The following is a 22,185-nucleotide window of genomic DNA, read 5'->3' as shown; positions in this document are numbered from 1 at the left end:
TATAGGACCAAAACGAAAAGGTGAAAAAGTAAGAAAGATACTGGTAAATAATTAGCAAATAGTTATAGCCTAAATATCTACATTACCTATGGGCCTATTAAAAAAAAAAAGTACTTTCCTCGACTTCAGCATCTTTCTAGGCTTTTATATAAAATGATTCAAATTCATACAGCCCTAGACACATCTTCCATAACTATGACGGATGATGTTTTAGCTTTAGGTTTTGTTTGTCTTTTAATGAAAGTTTTAAAAAAATAACACGAACTCATTGTACTCTTTAATTTGAGACACTGAAGAAAGTAGGCCCCACATCTACTTACAAACCAAAAAGCACCATACCCTGTCAATTTGCCCATGCTTCCATGAGGCAGCTCAAAAGCAACAAAATGTTCCCTGAGTACAGGAAAAAAAAAAAAATAACACTAGAATAACTTTAAAAGGAGGTAGTATAAAACAGGAGCTGTACAGGCAGGAGCAGCATCTTCCCTGGCCTCAGAGTGTTCACTAAAGCTCTGCTTTGTGGTGTGGTTTTGTCCGTGAAGCCCTTACTTAGAAAGCTAAATGGGGACTTTGAGTTTAGTTCAGAAGCGGCTGCTGGTGCTTAATGTTGGTCTGCTTCTGAACACATCCAGTTTGGCACAAAACTAGAGAGAGAGAAAAATTAAAAAATGTGTATCATCAGACATTGGGGTGGGAGATGCTAGAGGTGGGTATTATTACCCAGTACTATTATTTTGATTTTTAGAACATTATTTAACACAATCCCCCCCCTTTGTAAACCAAAGGTTTCCAGGGGGAACACATTAAGATTCCTTCTAAAGTGAGGCTCAAAAGTCAGTTCCAGGTGATTTGAAAAAATACTTTTAAAAGGATATGGGCCCCTCTCTACAAACCACCGTATCCTCTCCCACCGATGGCACCTTGTAGGTAACTATCTCATGCCTGAGAGAGGCCTAGTCTATGTGGCTGAGTAAACAGTTTGCTGGTTTCAAACCAGCAAGAGGATTAACTCACTCCTGAAGTGAGCATTCCTCATTCACAGCATTGATACTGAAGGAAGATTACATAAAGAGTACCAAATTCTCTTAAGAATTCACAAGAAGACAAGTAAGGCGGTAGAGCTCTGAATGCGCATCCCTAAATAAAACCTGTAGGATAGCAAATCAACATGCTTTGATAAGATACTGTACATCAAAAGTGACTGATGAAATCCAAGACAGTCTTAAGGCAACTTTCTATACTCTTGTCCTGAACAACTTCATGAATATTAAAAAGCTATAAGGCGAAGACTTTCATAATATATAATGGAAGGCACTGTTACCATGGTAACCTTACGTTCGTTTTACCGTCTAACTGTTGCATTTATCTTCATTTTTTTAAAACATTTTATGAAATTTCTTTACCCCTTGAAGCCAAGCTGGGATTTTAAAAAAACAAAATAAAACCCTACCCATTTTATTTAAAAATCTGTTTTCTGCATGCTATGAAAGCTTTGCTATGAAGTCTGGAAATGCTGAGGTTGCTTTGCAAACTAGACAGTTCAGCCTTCGGCCAACTGTCAGGCAAAGGGGGAGGTAGAAAGGCACAGCTCTAGGCAGCCTGAGGGCTGGGAGACAGCAGATACAGCACTCAGACTCATGTCCGAGACACAAAGGCCCTGGAAGCCAACATCTTCTCTATGTGCTACCAAATCGTTCTATTCTCGAGAGAGCACTTTTTTGTCTTGGTCATTCACTAAAATCAATAGTCCCACTTTTTCTCTTCTCAGCGGTTTCACAGTCTTCACAGTGAGAGGTGTTAAATTATAAAGATAATGCATGTATCAGTGTTTTTTTGTTTTTGTTTTTAAATCAGAGCTTCAGATAAACATTCATACTCCTCTGCCTATATGACTCCTTCGATCATATACATTACATACACATACAGCAATGAAAACAAAACGCTACTAGGAAGTATCATTGGTTCTGTAGCCGAGATAAACTAGCACAACAAATGAGGTAACAAGGTTGTCTTCTAAGTCTGCCAACTGGCAGACTGAGGTAGATAGCTAGCAAAGAGGCTTTCAAAAGTCTTCCCTTTGCTCCAGTGATATATTTTTTTATAATCCAGTCAAATACACCTTGACTGTCTTTTCACATTGCTGACAATAAAACATTCAAATACGTGAGTTTAAAAAACAAAGCACATTAAAAAAAAAAGAAAAAAAGAAGCTGAAATACCCAAGAAGACATCGAGATTTTCACAAAAGGCTTTGGCTCCCTGTTCATTGTCCTTCGAACAGAATTAAAGGTGAGAATACCTGAACTTGGCTGCCTAGATTGGGAAATCATTTTTATCAAAGCTCAGCATGGCAGATGGTGGCTGCAGGACGGAAGAGGCAGTCTGCTCAGCATCTGACGCCACTGCAGGGTCTCGGCACTTCCTCGCGGAGAGATCCCCACCGGAATCGTTGCCAGTGAGGGAGTCCGAGGCCAGGGGTGTGGTACTTATAACCGAAGACAGGTGTATCTCGTCGTTGGACTCGTGAGAGAACCTTCCAGAATCCCCGGTCTCGTGGCTGCCTTCACTATTGGCGGAATGCTCAGTGTCGGCTGCACCACCAAATGGTCTTGGGAAGCTGGCTGTCTGACCTGGGGAGCTGGGGGAGTCTTCATCGCTAATTAACACAGTCGTGCCTGGCTGGTAGAAGCAGACCGATTGGGTAAATCTTCTTGGAGGCTAGGCAAAAATAAATAAAACACCGTCAGTGATGATGGAATGCTCCTGGGAAAGACTAAGTCTGTTTTTACCTATTCCATCTAATTCTCTTTTATTTATTTTATTGATTATGGTATCACATAATTGTCCTCATCCCCCCATTCCCATCCCAAACCCCTCCCCACATGTGCCCCACCACTCTGTTGTCCATGGCCTCCGGCTAGGCCCATATGCATGCATACAAGTCCTTTGGTTGATCTCTCCCCCTTACCCTCCCCTCCCCTACTATGCTTTTAGGTTTGAAAGTCTTATCACTGCTTCTCTTTCTCTGTGTCTGTTTTTGTTCATCAGTTTATGTTGTTCATTATTTCCTCTAGATGTGAGAGATCGTGTGATTCAAGAAATACCATATTTTCCGGCGTACAAGACGACCCCGATTTTACAGTTCAAACATAGGTTTAGGCCTATATTCGCTGTATAAGTCTACCCCCCACTTCCAAGGCAACACCAGTTCTTTTTTTAATAGACCGCCTCTCTGACTCTGGCCAATTTTCCGTTGACTTTTTTTCCGTTTCAAAAGTCGTCTTATACACCGGAAAATACGTACCCTTGTTAGAACCGAAACTGAGACAAGCCATAATGGTTATGCTGAGAGGCAAATGAATCTGTCTGTAGTGAGTTCTTTTCTGGGCCAACAGTTCTTTTGAGTCCCAAGTTCAAGGTCAAACAGTTCCTTATGTGTACATGTCTCCATCTAATTCTGAGATAGCAAATAGTTGGGATACCCCGGGGGAAAGGTTATTCTCACGAAGGGACTGTCTAGGTCGGTGGTTCCCCACTGAGGACTGGGGGCACATCAGAATTACTGGGCTAACTGACACCAAAGGCGTCCTCAGTGATTTGGACGCAAAGTCCTGCCCCATCCCTTTCTCCATTGCCCTCCACTCCCCACTGGAAACCTCAGTTCTAATTACGATTCCAACTGCCATTTCAGTGATCATTCCCCACGCCTTTCCACGGAGTCGTGCCCCAAATTAATAAAAGGACACACAGAGAGAACACGGGAATGAAAGCATCCATTTACATTTTCCTCTCTTTTTAACTACCGTTTCATACACCATGGGCTGCCAAAGATTTTTCTCATGTAGGTGGGTTACCTGCTCAACTTTTATCTTCTTAGAATCTTGGAAAAAACGCCATTTTTTCTTAGAGTTGTTTTTAATTATAGGACCATAGCTATTAATTATCAGGTCAGTTCCTCCCTGGATAAATATAGGGGAAAATGTAATTATTATATAGTTCAGTTTATCACAAGTAGTAGTGCCCCAAATTTTTAAATGTTAAGAGAAAACAATCACAGATATTACTATTTCTACTTTTACATAGCAGCATACAACAATTCAGAGTAGCTGCTAGTGATAAAAAAGATATTACGTTTATCCTTAAGGGGGGTGGGGAGAGAGAAGAGAGAGGAGAGAAACAGCGATGTGAAAGAGACACTTTAATTGATTGCTTCCTGCTTGGCCAGGGATTGAACTTGCAACCAAGGTACATGCCCTTGACTGGGAATCAAACCCAAAACCATTTGGTCCTTAGGCTGATGCTTTAACCACTGAGAAAACTGGCCAGGGACTGTTATATTTTTATTACTCTAAATTTTAGGAAAGGGTTGGGGAAAAATAATTTATAGCTAAATTTGGCAAACTCTTTTTTCTGTAAAGGGCCACATAGTAAATATTTTAGGCTTTGCAGACTACACATATGGCCTCTATTGCATTTTCTCCATCTTTTTTTATTCAACCATTTAAAAATGTAAAAAACGAAATAAAAATAAAAATATAAAAGACATTTTTAGCTCAGGTTATGACCATATAAAAGCATGCCCTAGCCAGATTGGTTCAGTGGACAGAGGGTCGGCCTGCAGACTGTAGGGTCCCGGGTTCCTTCTGGTCAAGAGCATGCACCTTGGTTGCAGACTGATCCCCAGCACCCCTACCAGGGCCACGTGCAGGAGGCAACCAATCAATGTGTCTCTCTCACATCAATGTTTCTCTCTTTCTGTTTCTTCCCCTCTCTTTAAAAATCAGTGGGAAATTGTCCTAGGGCGAGGATTAACAATAAACAAACAAACCAACAAAACAACAGGCCATAGACTGGACTTGGCTTGGCTCTAGTTTACTGACACCTGTGTTTATAGCACATTGGTTATTGAGAACTATTATAATAATGTACACTATATGCTATTTAATTTTGCAATGTGACTAAAAATAATTTCAGTTGCTATTCATAATGCTTATCACGGTACTATTATTACAGTGGATAGGACATAGAGTAACATCCCCCAGTGACGTTCTACCAACCTACAACGAATTAGTAAAAAGTTGTCCACCCAGTAAATACAGGGCAATTCAATTTGTCATAAATATAAATTAATGATTCTGGTGTCCTTATTGAAGACATTTTAGCTCCACATAATCCCATCTAATTGAATTTATGCTACCTTCTCTTTCTATATCTCTTTCATCTTTAATTCTTTTATATATCCCTATCTTCTTCTCCCCAAATATTTTGTGTAAGGAGGATGTGGGTAAAACTGCTTCACGTTTCATTAAGTGGAGTATGGATATAATACATCTGACATGCAATGTTTTGCTAAGTAAATATTACACATAGAGGGAAGACGAGTGGAGGGAAGATTGCGCATGCAGCAAATGGGTTCCCTCGCCTGCAGTACCTTTGCATCAATGAAGCTGTTGGGCATCTTCATTGGCATCAAGGAGTCCTCACTTTCTACAGCCCCTTCCAGGTTCTTTCCTACTTCGTTCCCACCGGCCAGGGAGGCACTGGTTCGAGACAGCGGCTGAGTTCCGTTCTGCGCCGTCTTGGGAGCAGATGACTTCCTGAAATATTGCAAGAAAAGGAAATCTAATTTCATCAGGGATACAGGCAAATGTACCAAGTTGGGGCTATAATCACAACTTTGCACACAAATGTTCTGTAATGTTTGCTTCTCAAATACCTTTAGGAACTGAGTATTAGATGTTAACTCCAACTCACTGCTGAAAATGTTTATGATTTAAGAAAGCTTCTTTATTTCTTTTTGTCCCAATATCTGGTTACGTATACTTTTAACAAACACCTAATAAAAGCCTTAATAGTTACAAACGACTATGCTTTATTATTGGTATTTTATAATGTATGCATAGATTAAAATTTTAAATTTACATGTTCTCTCTCAGGTCTACAGACTATCACACTAACATCACATTTCACTTGCCAATTAATGATTGCAAATTTACAGTAGCACTTCTGCAAGATGTAGGCATCACTAAAAGATGGTGCATAAAGATTTTTATAAAAATATTCTTTTTTTTATAAATATATTTTATTGATTTTTTTACAGAGAGGAAGAGAGAGGGATAGAGAGTTAGAAACACCGATGAGAGAGAATCATTAATCAGCTGCCTCTTGCACCATCCCTACTGGGGATGTGCCCGCAACCAAGATACATGCCCTTGACAGAAATCGAACCCCAGACCTTTCAGTCCGCAGGCCGACGCTCTATCCACTGAGCCAAACCGGTTTCGGCTATAAAAATATTCTTAAAGTGAGGAACCTGGACCATAAGACTAAGTCAAATCAATATATAAAAATAGGTTAGCACTAACTCTTCATTAATATGTTTTACTAGTCAAGTACCAAACACATATAGAGTCAACTCTGACAACCTAGGCAGATGGAGAGGGAGCAGTAAGGCATATTACCTAAAAATGATATGTATTTGGCTTTCTTTTCTTTTTTCTTTTTTTTTAGTTTACAAAAGGACTTTAAGAAAAGCCAAAGTATATAAAAGGTTAGAAACAGACAAGTTCACGGAATGCTGAGAATTTAGCTGAAGTCAAATTACAGATGAGATTGCCTGACAGAGTTCACGGAAAATCAATCCGTACTTATTACATTTGTTTTAATCCATGTCCAGAGAGACCCCACCATCTGTTCTATGGTGATGCGGGAGGAGCTCTCAGTGACTCAGGCTTTTCAGGCTTTTAAATGTGAAAATATTCCAAGGAATAAGGAATCCTCTCATCAGCAGTTTGTCAGTTTGTGTCACTTTATTTTTATGTTTTCTGGAAAGCAGCCATGCACAAACATGATTCATTGTCATTGTATCTTAAATAGCCCAACAGACCCCAAACTTAAAAAAACGGAATGAGTTTGGTCTTCTTTGCAAATCCAAGCTCATTAGCTTTCAATCTCTTCAGAACCACTTCTCCTTTGGACATCTTTCATCTGCTGATATATTTAAATCTGCGCGAGCATTTTTGTAGGCTGGGAGGTAAATGAATAGGGCAAGCATGTCAAACTTTCGGCCTGCGGGCCACACGCAGCCCACAATGAACATTTTTGCAGCTCAGCCAATAACACGGTATATCAGAAACATTTTAATAAGAAATTCTAACAATTTTTATAATATCCTGTTACACATAATTATTAATAACAAACTACAAGGTTCACTAGTGACTATAATCGTGTTGCATTCATTTCCCTCACACGTCTTATGTGAAGGCACACCACTTCTCTCCACTAATACTAGCAGCAAATATTTTAGCAGCCGATGGCCACATCATTAGTCTTGGACTGACTTGTTTGGTGTGCACAACAGGAAATATTTCGCTTTTGGAGAACAAGAATAATACATTTATTTGTGTTATGCTTATTAATTTGTTTAGTTATTCAGTGTCTGGTAAGTTAATGTTCAAGAAAAAATATTAAGTTTTATTAAAATATTCTGTTGTTTTATGTTAAGGATTACTCATTTATTTCAGCCCTTTGTTTCCAGCATGTATAGAGCGAAATAAATCTATGTTTCTATAAATTGGAAGCTTTTGTTTTTTTTGTGGCCCACATAACCTTAAACCTTGTTTATCTGTCCCTTATTAGCCTTTGAGTTTGACATGCTTGGAATAGAGCAATACTTTCTATCCAGTCATCTCCCTTAGCCTGTATTCCGATGTCCCAAAGTGTGATGAACAGAACAGGGAAGCTGCCCTGAACTGAACTCAACATTTTTTTAAAAAAACTAAAGGATACACTTTGTGTTTCTCAAAATATTAAGGGTATAGCCCTAGTCAGTTTGGCTCTGTGGTTAGAGTGTTGGCTCTCGGACCAAAGGGCCAGGGTTTGATTCACGGTCAAGGGCATGTACCTGGGTAGCAGGCCCAATCCCAGCCCGGATTGGGGCATGTGTCTCACACATCGATGTTTCTTTCTCTCTTACCCTCTCCCTGGTGTGTGTGTATGTATTATATTAAACACACACACACACACACACACACACACACACACACACACACACCAAGGATATAAAGAAACTAGATCTTCATTAAGAATATTTTATTGACAGTTTTCAAGTGGCAAGAAAGTAATCTTCCAAAGTGTGTATATCTCCATAGCTCTAAGAACTCCAGTAATAATACCGGTATGTGTATTTTAAAGTGGAAAATCCCAATTACTCTACAAGGCACTTGCTTCTTGTGGTTACTGTAATTTAAATGTGACCTTAACCACTTCACCACCTCTAGCCATGGAAGCTCACCTGGCTTTCCTTCGGTAACTCACCTGGCTTTCCTTCGGTAACTCACCTGGCTTTCCTTCGGTAACTCACCTGGCTTTACTTCGGTATATCAGGATGAGAACACAGACGAGGATGCAGGTCAGGGCTATGCCGACCCCTACAGCAATGCCAGTCATCGATTTCTGGTCCAGGTGGTAATAGCCTGAATAAACTAGAAGGGGAAACACATTTACTTAGAATCGATTTTTAAAAAAATCCATGATTCCATTTATTGTAATCCTCAGACAGATACTTGCTTTCCTGTAATTTTCCTCCCTCTCACAGGAAAACCTTTGACACTTCTGTGTCTAAGCAGAAAAGACACATATTGCACTTTTATCGGTGATCTCGGCAAGATTGGCTTATCTCCCCACAGTGAGGATTCTAAATATGAGTTCCAGATACTGTATTGTTACATCAAACATGAGCATCGGTTTACAATCTATAATGCTGAACGGCACGAGGCCCAGGGGTTCCCGGATGGACGAAAGGATAGCGCTCCTGTCACGTTATCTAAAAGCAGAGCTGTATTCAATTAGCATTTACGTATTTGCATTTAATCGGCTTCTCAAACGCTAAGGTGCATGCGCTTCACGGGGGCACAGGTTAAAAGGCGGATTCTGGCACACTGGTGCTGGAGTGGGGGCTGCGTGTTTTATAAGCTTCTGGGTGACACTCATGCCACTGGCGCCCTGACACCTCGAGGAGCCAGGCATCTGAGGTGTGACTATGAACCGTCCTCTCCTCCCCCCGCTCCCCGATAACAGGATAGTTACTGTGACTACCTGCTTCTGGGCTTAACTCTGACTGCCCTCCCCTCTTTTCCTCTCTCTCTCCTTCCCCGGGTGTCTTTCTCATTCTGTTTCTCTTTCTCTTTATACCATAGGAAGCTGCTCCCCAACCCCCAAAGCACAGGCCCACTTCCCCAGGGACAAGGAGAAGCTAGATGTCTGAAGATATTTTCCCCAATCATTTTCCTTGAGAGAAATAACTTTCTCTCTGGAAAAGCTGTGTTTCTGTGGTGAAAATTCTTAAGGAAAGTCATGCTCTTCTGAGCTTGAACTCCACGCCACCACTGCTGTTTATTTCCATGCAGCCTCCCAGGAAGCTACTCCCCTGAGGCCGGGACGGTGTGGCTCCTCTGACCTGGTGGCTGAGCAGCTGGGAAGAGAACTAACGGGGACACAGTGGTCTGAAAATGGCAGCTAATTCTGAGGTAAGTGTGTCTTTTGCTTCCAGAAGTGCAACAAGAGCCACGCACGCCGCTCCACAGCCTCGGACCCTCACTGGCTACAAGTCGAGAAACCACGTGCAGGCTTCCGGGTGTGGCCATCGCAGGCGTGGAGGTCAGGTGCAGGGAGCTGAGACACAGATCTGCACGTTCTTCTCTTTAAGAAAAATCAGCAATTGTGACGGTATACTGACCTTTGGCATCAGCAGAATCTAAACGCTTGGGCCTCTGATTTGACTCAGAAGTTTCCTTTGGAAGCACCGCCAGCTCCACAGAATTCGAAAAGGGTCCTTCCCCCACCTCGTTGGACGCAGATATCTTGACAATGTACACATTTCCTGCCACTAGGTTTTCCAACAAAGCCATGGTTATGGCCCCTATGAAAAAGATATAGCAGCGACAAATTAAGTAAACTTTACATTTATAAAATGTTTTTACATATACACAATGTTTTACTCTTTCTATAGGTCTGGATACAAATAGCATTAACATTTTATTATAGAATATTTCAAACAGAGGCAGAGAGAGAATGGTATAAAACACTGAGATTCAACAATTATAATTAAACTAGGAGCCCGGTGCACAAAATTCGTGCACTGGGGAGGGTTTCCTCAGCCCAGCCTGCCCCCTCTCACATACTGGGAGCCTTCAGGGGATGTCCTACTGATGGCTTAGGCCCACTCCCAGTTAGGAACAAACCTAAGCCACAGTCTGACCTCCCTTTGATGGAGGCAACTGGGCTTATTAGGGGAAGGCAGGCGCCAGCCCCTTCACCCCACGGCTGCAGCCACTGCCAGTCTCCACAGCTACCAACGTATTTTCATCAACACAGACTCCAGTCCCTTCACCATGAAAAAAATGACAACTTTCTTTAAGGTTTTCAAGATGTGTCTTTCATAGAATATGACATTTCTTCCTTTATTTTTATTTTTATCCTCAACTGAGGTTATGTTTCCATGGATTTGTTTTCACTTTCCCTCTGATCCCAGGCTCAGCCCCTGCCCAAGCCTAAAACCTCCACTCGATGGCCAGCTGGGAGTGACCTGGGTGCTGAGGAGGTTCCCAAGACCCAGGTATTCATGCAAATTGACCGCCATCTCTGTTGGGTTAATTTGCATACTCACTCAGATTGGCTGGGGGCTTAGCAGAGGTTCGGTCAATTTACATGTTTTTCTATTATTAGGTAAGATTTTAAAAATCCAATGTGAGCCTTTTTTTCCATCTTTTGAAATATTTAAACTATTTATGATAACTGCTGTGCTAGATGATCTTGACCTTACTCCTCTTATGTTTTTATTTTTTTATTTTTTGAGAGTACCTTTATTAAAGCCGGGGACAGTGAAACAAGGAAGGGTTTACGATAAAAGAAGCAACAGGGGAGGGACTAGGCAGGGCTCTGCTTTGGGTCCCTAGAAACCTATGGGAAGAAGTGAGCCTGTTAGCTCAGTGGAAAGACAGAGAGAAGGGAGCCTTGGGGATAAGGTCAGGGGGTTAGCCCAGGACTAGCTGCCACTGTCCACTGCTCCCCTGGTTCTAAGTCTCCTGGGATCTTTTACAGTTTCAGACAAAGAAAATTTACTCGAAAAGAAGATTGGAGTGGGCATGCTCCAAAGAGGGTCACTTGTCCTTACCTCTTAAATTAGAAACAACACAATTAGTTTCTGTTTTTTTTAAAGTGTTTGGTTTGTGTTTTATTTTATTTATTTAATTTTAATAGTCACCCAAGGAAATTTTCCCCCATTGATTTTTTAGAGAGAGTGGAAGAGAGAAGGAAAAACAGAGAGAAATTGACTGGTTGCCTCCTGCAGGTTCCCCAACCAGGGCCTGGGCTGGGAAGGAGCCTGCAACTGAGGTACTACGTGCCCTTGAGTGGAATGGAACCCGGGACCCTTCAGTCTGGAGGCTGATGCTCTATCCACTGAGCCAAACTGGGAAGGGCCAACACAATTAGTTTTGAAAGCAAAAAAATATTTTTCACCCTCCTCATCATTAAGAGTTCTTGAATGTAAGCAGGAAATAAAATGCCAAAATTATGTAAGAACCACGAGTGCTGAAGACTAAGACCTCAGATTAACTATCAAAATTACTACCACCAATCTGCCTAGCATCTACTTCTCTCCAAAACGTAACCTTCATTTGAGTTTCTATATGACATTTGGTATCAGAAGGTATTTTCTCTGTTGGCATGACTGCTAAGAAGGGTTTCTATTTGGGCACTGCTGTTTCTTTTATCTTTATCTTGTTATTGATTTCAGATAGGAAGGTAGAGGGAGAGATAGAAGCATCAATGATGAGAATCATCGATAGGCTGTCTCCTGCACAGCCCACAACCTAGGCAAGTGACATGACCAGGAATCGAACTGTAACCTCTTGGTTCATAGGTTGATGCTCAACCACTGAGCTACACTGGCAGGGTGGCACTGGTGTTTCTTGAGGTCTCTTTCTGCTCTTGTCACTTCACTGAAGTATTTTTCTTACAAAAGAGATTCTCTCTCACCCTAGGGATTAATCCTAATGCTAAGAAAGCAGGTGTAATAGAAATTCATCCAGCAAGTTGTTCCGTCCACATTTGTGGACATTTACAGGGGAACCTTACTTTCCTACGGTGCCTTCATCTCATTTTTTTCCTGACTCAGAGCATCCTTACAGTGGCTTCAAAGGGCTTACAATAGCTTGTAGCAGTCACTTCCAGGCCAGAGCTGGCTGCCCTAAGGCACTTGAAAATGAGTCTATCTCATTATGCAAGTGAGCTGTGGGGTGATTTTCGAGCTGAGGACACGATTTGGAGGCCACCTCTGCACGTCACATGGTGGAGGCAGCTGAACCAAGAGGCAATGTGAGCAGCCAAAAACAGCTTGTTTTTATATTCTATGGTTTCAACTTGGCCTCAAGAGAGCATGAGCTACTTGAGCACACAACTGTTAAATAAACAAACTGACCCGTATTTAGAATCAGGAAGAGCCTTTCCACTCTTACAAGCTCCTAGGCGGGTGAGCTCAAAAACAGAGATGTATTGTAACAGGTTGCAATTAGCTAGAAGGAAAAGCACCTCAACTTCTTCACAAACAGACACATAAATTGAGCTTCCATCTTATCACGTAATACTTTACATTTAATTTGTAAAAGTGCTTGCCAAAAGCTAATCATACCTGAAATGAAAAGTCTTTTCATTTCATTTAAATTTTATAAGCGGATGCGCGGAGTGGGTGGGTGTACGCTCATGCTTCCCTTCCGTCTGTCTCGGGGCCTTTGCATGCCCCCTAGATATCTACATGTGTCATTTCCTCCAAAATAACTTACCTTACTACCTCCATCACTTTGTCTTTTCCCCTTACTGGAGCTTTCTTTATAGCACTTTTACCACTACCTGCATATTTTTATATTTGCTGTGTGTTTCCCGAGATGTACACTCCACTGGGGAGGGAACATTGTTCACTGATGTATTACCAATGCCCAGAAAAGAGCCTGTCACACAGTAATCATTCAACAGAAATTCGTTTAACCCATCAGTTATGTTCCTACTATTAGTAGTCCAATTGATTTGGCAAATGTTGAGTTAAATGGATTGCTTTAGGAAAGGACTTTAATTCCCAAGGTGAATTTCCAACAGAATATGGAATAAATAGTATACAGTGTTTCTCAAATTTATTTAGTCATAGAACTTTTGTTTAAAGAGGGTACGGTACCTTTACCATTTTGGGAAACTCATGCTAGAGAAACGGTTCAGGAATTGTGGTAGTAGAGCATGATTTCCTACAGTGCCTTTTAGATTTTAAGATAATTAGTGTGTCCTGTGCGAAGGCTTTAATTTCTGATCCTTTAAATTACACACACAAGCATACTTTCACATCACATTTATGCTCAACCATCTTAGCATGTACAATTTTAGTCACACAAATTTCATATGGTAATCAAGAACATTTAAAAAATATTTTAACTAATAAAATAATCTTATTCCATTTGGCAATAAGTATGTAGTTAGATGTGGTTAATTATACATGTAAATATCCATAAACACAATATGTATAGAAGATGAACAGATATATAGGAAAGAGACATTGATATTCTCCCTCTTCATGCCCCCAGGCCCTGCATCTTTTTCTTCACTTTACCAAAACAAAATTTTAGGCAGGTGCAAATGAAGAGCTAAAAGAAGTATATGCTCATGGAATTAAAATTCTTTAAAAAAATTATATTTTATTGATTTTTTACAGAGAGGAAGGGAGAGAGAGAGAGAGAGCTAGAAACGTCGATGAGAGAGAAACATCGACCAGCTGCCTCTTGCACACCCTCTACCGGGGATGTGCCTGCAACCAAGGTACATGCCCTTGACAGGAATCGAACCTGGGACCTTTCAGTCCGCAGACCGTCGCTCCACCACTGAGCCAAACCGATTTCGGCTAAAATTCTTTACTAATACTTATAAAATATCTCACTAAATCAGATTAGTCATTTGGTTAAAGGATGAATTTATAAGTCTTTTTGGAAATAATGAAGTAAATAGGAATTACACATTTTAAGAATTGGTGCTAAACTGTAAGAGTCATAGCCCACCCATCAAAGATATGTCCACCTATGCATACCTGTGGGCAGTCCTCCTCCTCACTAACTCTGGGCTTGCCTACATGGTTTTCCCAGTGCACATTAGCAAATGCGATGCAAGCAGAGGCTTGCAAAGCTTTGTACATGGGCTTCCTCCTTCTTATGTCCTTCCTGGTGTTAGAACTCGCTCTTGCTGTTTTTAAGTGACCCACACTGAAACCGGAGATGATTTACAGCCTCATGAATGACCTGAGGAGAGACCAGCAGAACTGCCCAGCTGATCCCAGTCCAAACTGCTGACTCACAGAGCTGTGAGAGGCACAGTGGCTAAGTTTCAGAGTGGTTTGTTAGGTGGCAGCAGGTAACTGACACAAATATAAAGCCCTATTGTTAGCAAGTACATGCTACTGTCACATCTCTTCAGGGACAGGGAAATCATTCCTTCCTGGGGCTTTCTGCTCAATGAAAACTATGATTATACAGCTATCAAAACTCCGGCTAAATTTATCATTTGCTTACTTTAGAATTGCATAGAGTTTATTACATTTACATAGTTGTCTTTGAAGTTTATTCTCTTAATTGGGTAAATATTCCCTTAACAGGTAAAATGTATGTGGAAGTGCCTAGTGCTATGAAGTGTTTAGAATACGTGGACGCTCAACAAAATTTCTGCTTGAAATCTTTAAGCTTTTCACTGGTTGGCAAACTGTTCTTTTCTCAGCATTTAAGAAATTGCCAAAATAATGAAATTAAGAAAATGCCAAAATAATGAAGTTTTACTATTTATGCTATCGTCCATCTAAAAACTGGCATTTGGACTTGTTCAAATGATTCAGAAGTTTTGAAAGAATATAATGATAAAAGCATGCAGTAAGAATGTTAAGAGTTTCAGAATTCAATTTTACTCAGCTAAAAAAAAAAAAAAAATGGTGTCTAAAAAAAATTTAAATTCAGCCCAGCTGGTGCTGCTCAGTGGTTGATCATCCACCCATATACAAATCAGGAGGTCACAGTTCAATTCCTGGTCAGAGCACAGGCCAGGTTGTGGGCTTGATCCCCAGTGTGGGGCGTGGAGGCGGCAGCCAATCTATGGGTCTCTCTCATCAATGATGTTTCTCTCTCTCCCTTTCCCTTTCCCCTTTGAAATAAAGAAAAACATGTTAAAATTAATAAATAAATAAAAAGAAAAAAGTTAAATCCAGTGTTTATTGTAAGCCCTGATCATCTTTTGCCTGTGGACCCTAATATTCATTTATTAATTTAGTTTATTTGCAAGTGGGCCATTTTAGTAGCTGTACAAACGTCTTCGCCCTTAAACCAGGTCCTCTTTCAGTGTTTGCTACTTCAGTGTAAGGCACCCCACTACTAGAAACCTAATAATAAACCTATACCAGTCTTCCCTCCCTTGCCCCTCACCCTCCCTCCTTAAGCTACCAAGTCCTGCTGATTTTACCTCCTTCATGTTTTTCAACCATTCTCTTCTTTCCCAAGCCTTACCCACCCTAATCCAGATTTATAATCTCTGGATTATAAATGCCGCCCGCTCCTCAACCAAACCTCTTCTATTCACAATAGTCAGAGTGATCTCTCAAATGCGAGTTACACGCTCACGCTTCAAACACGCTGATGGCTTCCCAATGCTCTGAGTAAAACCAAAATCCTGAATTATCTGTTGCTCCGTAAACATAACCTCAAAACATAACCTCTAGATCCCTCTTTCTCTTATTTCCTTATCACGAATAACCTTGCTTTTCATTCTCTTTGGTAACTTATGTTCAGGTACCTTCTCGGTGTAGGACCTGCCACTCCCCCGCAATCCAGGCCTTCCTCGATGCATATAAGATAGTGTAGCGAGTCACCACCGTCTCTGGGCCGTTGGGGGGTTTCCAAGAAACCAGAGCAGTGTCATCTTCTATCAGCGTCACTTTTACTCCAACCGGTGGGCCTGCTGGAGCTGTGCAACACGCAGAAAATCTGGTGTTACTAGGCTAACGTGGACACGGACACACACACACACACACACACACACACACACACACACACACCCCGGGCCACTAGAATGACAGGCATAAGGAAAAGTCTGAAATACAGAAACATCTGAGCAGGGGGCTCTTACCGATTATTAGTGATACTAATACAATGCTATTTTTCTTCTTCCTCTGAAAGCTAATTTTATTTTATAATGTTCAAAACATTTAAAATATATAAAGAAGATAGTAGACTGCTGGTGGGGAATTACTAAGCCAGAGATGGTAAGCAGTTTTAGGGCTGCTGACACGTTTTGTCATACGTGACATGTTTATAGTTCCACCAGCAGCACGTGCTCATTAGATATTGTTTCACTCCATTAAGTACTGAAAGTACTTTTCTTATTAAAATGTATAGGATATATATTCAATCTGGTCTAGAAAGCCACTGAAGGAAATACTTCTGAGACTAGAAACACTCAGTTATCCCCCAAAAAGCTGTGGATCAGTGAGTCTAAAGGGTAGGCTTTATACCAATGATTTGAAAACTAGTGAAATCTTAAGATTTTAATTGACCCCCCTTTTTAATATAACCTAAAAGGATGAAGAGCTGGTTTTTGGTATCACATAACATATAAAATAGTGTCAAGACCATAGCAAAGAAACCCCTGCTCACTGAAATAAATGCCCTTTGCTGTCTTTCAGCATAATTAAAATAGGGGTCCTCATAGATCACCTAGTCTAGGGGTGTCGAACTCAATCAGAGAAGGGGCCAAAATCTAAAATCCAGCCTAAATCGCGGGCCGAATGGTTTACTGAACAGTCATAAACTGTCATTGTGATGGAAACGCAGCGGAGTGCAGTGATGACAGCGCGGTGCGGGCCACATTGCAAGGCCTGGCGGACGGATTTGGCCCGCGGGCCTTGTGTTTGACACATGTGATATAGTCCTTCACCCTCAATCTACAGAAAAGGAATGCAAATTTTGGAGACAAAATATCTGAGCTAGAATGACAGGTGAGCTATAGAATTGTTGCTCAATCAGGTATCATATCTATGCACTGTGCATAGTATCAAGCTACATACATATATAGATATAGTTGGCTCCTATATGTTTCTCTCTCTCCCTTTTATTCACATTTAAAATTATTTTAGTGCAGCCTTGAACAGCACATCTGATTTAAGTCCATTTGTGCAATACATATGCTGAGAGGGGAAAATTAAATTTAATAAAGGCTAAAACACAAAACAAATACATACATATCAATTGGTAGGTAACAACCAGTGTATATGTCACTTTGAACTTCTTCAAAGTGACATATACATCGAGTGGCCAGATTATTATGATCTCTGAACACATAATAATCTGGCCACTTAGTGTGTGTGTATGTGCGGGCGTGCGTGTGTGCCTGTGTGTGTGTATTGCAGGCCCGGTGCATAAATTCATGCATGGGTGGGGTCCGGCCAGCCTGGCCAGGGGGAGGAGACATGGGCAGTTGGCTGGCCTGCCTGATAGTCGAACTCCTGGTTGAGGGAACAATTTGCATATTAGCCTTTTATTATATAGGATATACACTGAGAGGCCAGATTATTATGCTTTCAGAGATCATAATAATCTGGCCACTCAGTGTATACTTCTCACACATTTTTTGCATAGATAAATCCACAAGAGAGCTGCCTTCTTTACCTTCTGGGAGTGTGGAATGGTAGACGACAGGGCTCCAGGGACTGGAAAGCTGGTCCACATGCAATCGGACAGCAAATTCATATTTGGTGTTTGGCTCTAGACCTTGAACCAACATGTGAGTTTCTGATCTGTGTAATGAGCAATGAAATTGTTAATGCTGTTAGCACATTGTTTCTCAAAGAATTGCCAGTACTCCCAATCAATACAGGAGGGAAAGCATACTAAAATTTTTTTACACCCAAAGAGCATTTGACTATTATATACCACATTTGTTATTATCCTATAAAAATAAGCCTGTAAGTTGTCATACAAGTTGCCTACAAGTATCCTACTACAAAGGGATTTCCTCTGAAATGTTGGAAGTCAAAGCATACTTTAAAAGTATAGTGAAAGGCATCTTTTTATCTATAACCTAGAAAACAGAATAGCTTTGTTTTTTGATGCCAACATGAAAATGATCTTTTGTTTTTCTTTAAACATGCCTTTCTTTCGCCATATGAAAAAATAGCTTCTTGCCTAATCTTTTTGCATGAGGCGGGGGAAACAGACAAACAAAAATCATTTACAGAAAGTAAACGTCAAAAAATGCAGTTTCAGAACTGCCAAGGTGCAAAACCCCCAGACATTTTACTAAGTAAGGTAAGTCCTGAGACAAATGCTTACAGCGGAAGCTCAGGCTAGCCCAAGATGGCAGGACGTATGAACCAGGAAGGGAGCAAAGGAAACCACCATCAATGGGAGCTACATACGTTTGAAGGTACAGAACCAGAGAAGCATTCTGCAGGCCGACAGGGTTGCAGCGAATGGTGTAGTTAATGATTTGGGCCGTGGTGAATGCAGGCCTCCTCCAGTGCAGGAAGATGGAAGATGAGGTGTTAGCCTTCGCATAGAGATGGTGGGGTGGTGGTGGAGGAGGAACCATGCGATCGCGAACAGCTATTGAAAAACACAGTGTTAACGCACCTCACTGCATAACATTGACTGTAGGGAGTGGTAAATGGTAAAAGCGTAACACCCCATCCCATACGTTGACTTTAGCGGTTGGTAGCGGCCTATTATTTTTTTCCTTGAGCGGTTGGTATGGCCTATTATTCACACCTGACCAACTTTCCCATGAGTTAGATGAGGAATCAAATATTATCAATACTTCGATTGAGAAACAGAAGCATGGAGAAGTCAAGCTACCAGCCAAAAGCATTCAGAAAGCCAGCAGCGGGCACCCACTTGAGTAACAATAAAATCAAACAGCTCTCAGTAGCAATAAAACTGACCAGTAACTGGGAGGAAATAATTAGCCTCAAGGCTGGAGCAGATAAAAAGAAAGTACAGTAAATGTAGGCATTCAGGGTCATTTTTCCCAGTTAAATTTCTTTCGGTCTTTTGCATGCAAAAGTAAAACAGGCTCTTATAATGAAACACATATCACTTAAATATTTGCTGAGCAGGTACTTGTTTAAGACACCATCTTAGGCGCCGTGGAGAATATAAAGTAATCCCACCAGGAGGGCTTCCAAGTAGGAATGAGACTGACATTTAAAGGCAGAGGAGAGGAAGGAGCGAGCCATCCACAGTGAAACCATTTACCAGACTCTTACTTACACACACATCCTGGGGTGCTGACCGTCTGGTCCGCCTGATAACCGTCTTCTATGTTGTTGTAAGCCAGCAGCCTCACGTGGTATTTTCTTCTGGGGTCTGTGAAGAAACCAACAGCTTAATAATTAGGTGTAGCCCACTAGGTGCAAACAAAGGTTCCAGAGTCTTTCTACATTTTGGTTTTTAAATCTTCTGAATGAATACCAGTTCTACGTAAAATGCAATTTTCTCTCTTCCTATCCTATTCGATGATGACTCAGCAATTCACCTCAGTATGCCATTGCTTTTGTGACTATCTACCAATCATTTAAAATTTTACTTTGCTTAACCTCACTTCAAACAGTAACATTACTAACACTACTCTTCCTCCTCCTCTTCCTCCTCAACTGAGATAGATTTCAAAGATGTGGGTTGGGTGACGAATCACTTATAAGAAGTTACACTAGATAGGCGTTTTTATTTAGTTATTTGACGGTAAGTTTATTAAAAGCATGAAAATCAAAGTCAGATGCTTTCCCCTTCAAGGTTAAGCAGAATCACAACTATCATCCTTTAATAGGGGTGTCGAACTCAATCAGATAAGGGGCCAAAATCTAAAATCCAGCCTAAATCGCGGGCCAAATGGTTTACTGAACAGTCATAAACTGTCATTGTGATGGAAACGCAGCGGAGTGCAGTGATGACAGCGCGGTGCGGGCCACATTGCAAGGCCTGGTGGGACGGATTTGGCCCGCTGGCCTTGTGTTTGACACATGTGCTTTAGCACATTTGAAAATCTTTAGAACCATGTGTTATTTATTTCTAAGCATGGCCTTTTCACAAACCTACATTTTCAAGTTGAGAGCTAAGATGAGTTGGAGCTCCCTCTACTGGTATTCATTAACTATCACAATCTGAAAACCAAAGTCTGTCTCATGCATATTTAAAAAAAAAAAAAATTCTGGCTTCTGAGAAATAAATGATTATAACATTTAAATGGTATACTTTAGAAAATATACAAGAAGTTTAATTATATCAATAAATTTAAGTATAACCATTTATAACTACAAAATGCTTACTTAGGGCAAAAATAAATACTATTCAGAAATAATGTATGTCTCCCCCCGCCCCCCAGCTTTATTGAGGTATAGTTGAGAAGTAAAAGTCATATATTTTAAGGTGTATAGCTTGATGTTCGATATTCATAGACATGTGAAATAATCACTGTAATCAAGCTAATTAACACCCATCATCTCATGTATGTGTGGGGAAAACATAACACCTACACTCTTAGCAAATTTTAAGTAGACAATAGACTATTTATAATTGTAGTCCCTATGCTATAAATTAGATCTCAAAATTTTTTTTGTATCCTTTGATTATCTCATCCCATTTTCTCCACCTTCCAACCCTGGTATTCTACTCTGTTTCTGTAAGTTCAACTATGTTAGATCCCATATGTGAGTGAGATCACACAGTAATTGTCTTTCTGTGTTTGAACTACTTCATTTAGCATAATGTCCTCTAGGTTCATTGCAAAAAGCAAGATTTAATTCTTTTTAAGGTTCAATAATATTCCTGTACATGGTGTGTGTGTGTGTGTGTTTGTCCATGCACGCATGTCACATTTTCTTTATCCATTCACCAGTCAACAGACATTTAGGTTGTTTCCATATCTTGTCTATTGTGAATAATGCTTCAGTGAACATATGGGGTGGCAGATATCTCTTCAAGATACAGATTCCATTACCTTTTGGTATATTACCCAGAAATAGAAAAACGATAATCTTTGATAGATATAGCCAATGTGGCAAAGGACTTAGAATAAAAAAAGATAAGTCTAGAGTAAATCCAAACATTTATAAAAATAAAAAAAATCAAACGAGTTTATTAAACTCTTCTAGGTAATTTAAGAGTTTGTATAAACATTTTAGAAATTGATTAATATATTCTAACATTTAATATTGAATTCCATTTAAAGGTTTTCCTAAAATAAAAACATTTATTTCTATTTGTTTTGATAAAATTAAAAACACAAAAAATTAAACAACTTAGAAAATTTGTTATTTCTAGATAAAAAGGTAGGAAGATTAATAACTTCTGACTGATTTATAGAAAATGTTTCTCAGATACATTATCTTGAGTATCACAAAACTCTGTAAGATATGTTATTCCTATTTATTAAAAACTGTGGTAAAAATGTATTAAGTAGCATGTCTAATGTCACACAAAGCTGAACCAAGACCCTGTGGATATGACAAAACAGGGCCTTTAAATTTACACAAATACATGGGCCCTTGTCACTGCAAGTTTGTTTCCTTATAATGAATTTCAAAATTGAAATATTTTCAAATATTTTATTAAATGATTACTGCAGAACATAGAAAAATTCTTGGATTTCATCACTGAAATGACTTCCAACATTTGCACTGAAATTCTAAGATCCACACGATTTCGGTTCAGATTAAAGGCTACTTAATTTGAACTTGCTTTTTTCTTTCTGTTTTGTTGTTGTTATTGTTTTTAATCCTCACCTGAGGATATTTTTTCCCATTTATTTGCAGATAATGGTAAGGAGGAAAGGGCTCCCCCTCTCCCGCCGCAGGCACCCCACCCGAGGGTGGGGATCTAACATGCAACCCAGTACACGTCTTGACAGGAGATCAAACCAGCAACCCTTTGCTGTGTGGGCCTGTTCTCTAACCATTGATCCACATCAGCCAGGGCTGGTTTTTTCCCCTTTCTTTCCTCCTACCATGTTGCTGAACTCATTAGTCAACTGAATCCTGAGTTCAGCTTTACAAATACTCCCTTCGAATGGGTACAAATGAAATTCAACAGGCTCTTTGCAACCTAATTCTTTATAAAGTCA

At 40.3% G+C, this 22,185-nt stretch overlaps 1 protein-coding gene and 1 non-coding gene across 2 annotated transcripts in view; both read right to left on the bottom strand.

Moving 5' to 3' along the window:
* Positions 1-1,476: 1,476 nt before the first annotated feature.
* The window catches only part of PRTG (protogenin), a 119,551-nt gene continuing 98,842 nt past the window's right edge, over positions 1,477-22,185 (bottom strand). Inside the window, exons 11-19 of the mRNA XM_045582288.1 lie at positions 19,338-19,433; positions 18,488-18,674; positions 17,739-17,866; positions 15,868-16,038; positions 9,737-9,919; positions 8,363-8,483; positions 5,432-5,597; positions 3,855-3,959; positions 1,477-2,718 (exon numbers count right to left, since the gene is read on the bottom strand). Coding sequence (XP_045438244.1) covers positions 2,314-2,718; positions 3,855-3,959; positions 5,432-5,597; positions 8,363-8,483; positions 9,737-9,919; positions 15,868-16,038; positions 17,739-17,866; positions 18,488-18,674; positions 19,338-19,433 — 1,562 coding nt within the window. The 3' untranslated portion in view covers positions 1,477-2,313. The remainder of the gene's footprint in view (positions 2,719-3,854; positions 3,960-5,431; positions 5,598-8,362; positions 8,484-9,736; positions 9,920-15,867; positions 16,039-17,738; positions 17,867-18,487; positions 18,675-19,337; positions 19,434-22,185) is intronic.
* Positions 7,631-7,767, bottom strand: LOC118710402. The gene has a single exon (XR_004985400.1). It is a non-coding gene; the product is annotated as a small nucleolar RNA SNORA36 family (small nucleolar RNA).

This window comes from Pipistrellus kuhlii, unplaced genomic scaffold (genome assembly GCF_014108245.1).
Source record: "Pipistrellus kuhlii isolate mPipKuh1 unplaced genomic scaffold, mPipKuh1.p scaffold_m20_p_1, whole genome shotgun sequence".
NCBI lineage: Eukaryota > Metazoa > Chordata > Mammalia > Chiroptera > Vespertilionidae > Pipistrellus > Pipistrellus kuhlii.
This window is presented reverse-complemented; position numbering and strand designations above follow the sequence as displayed.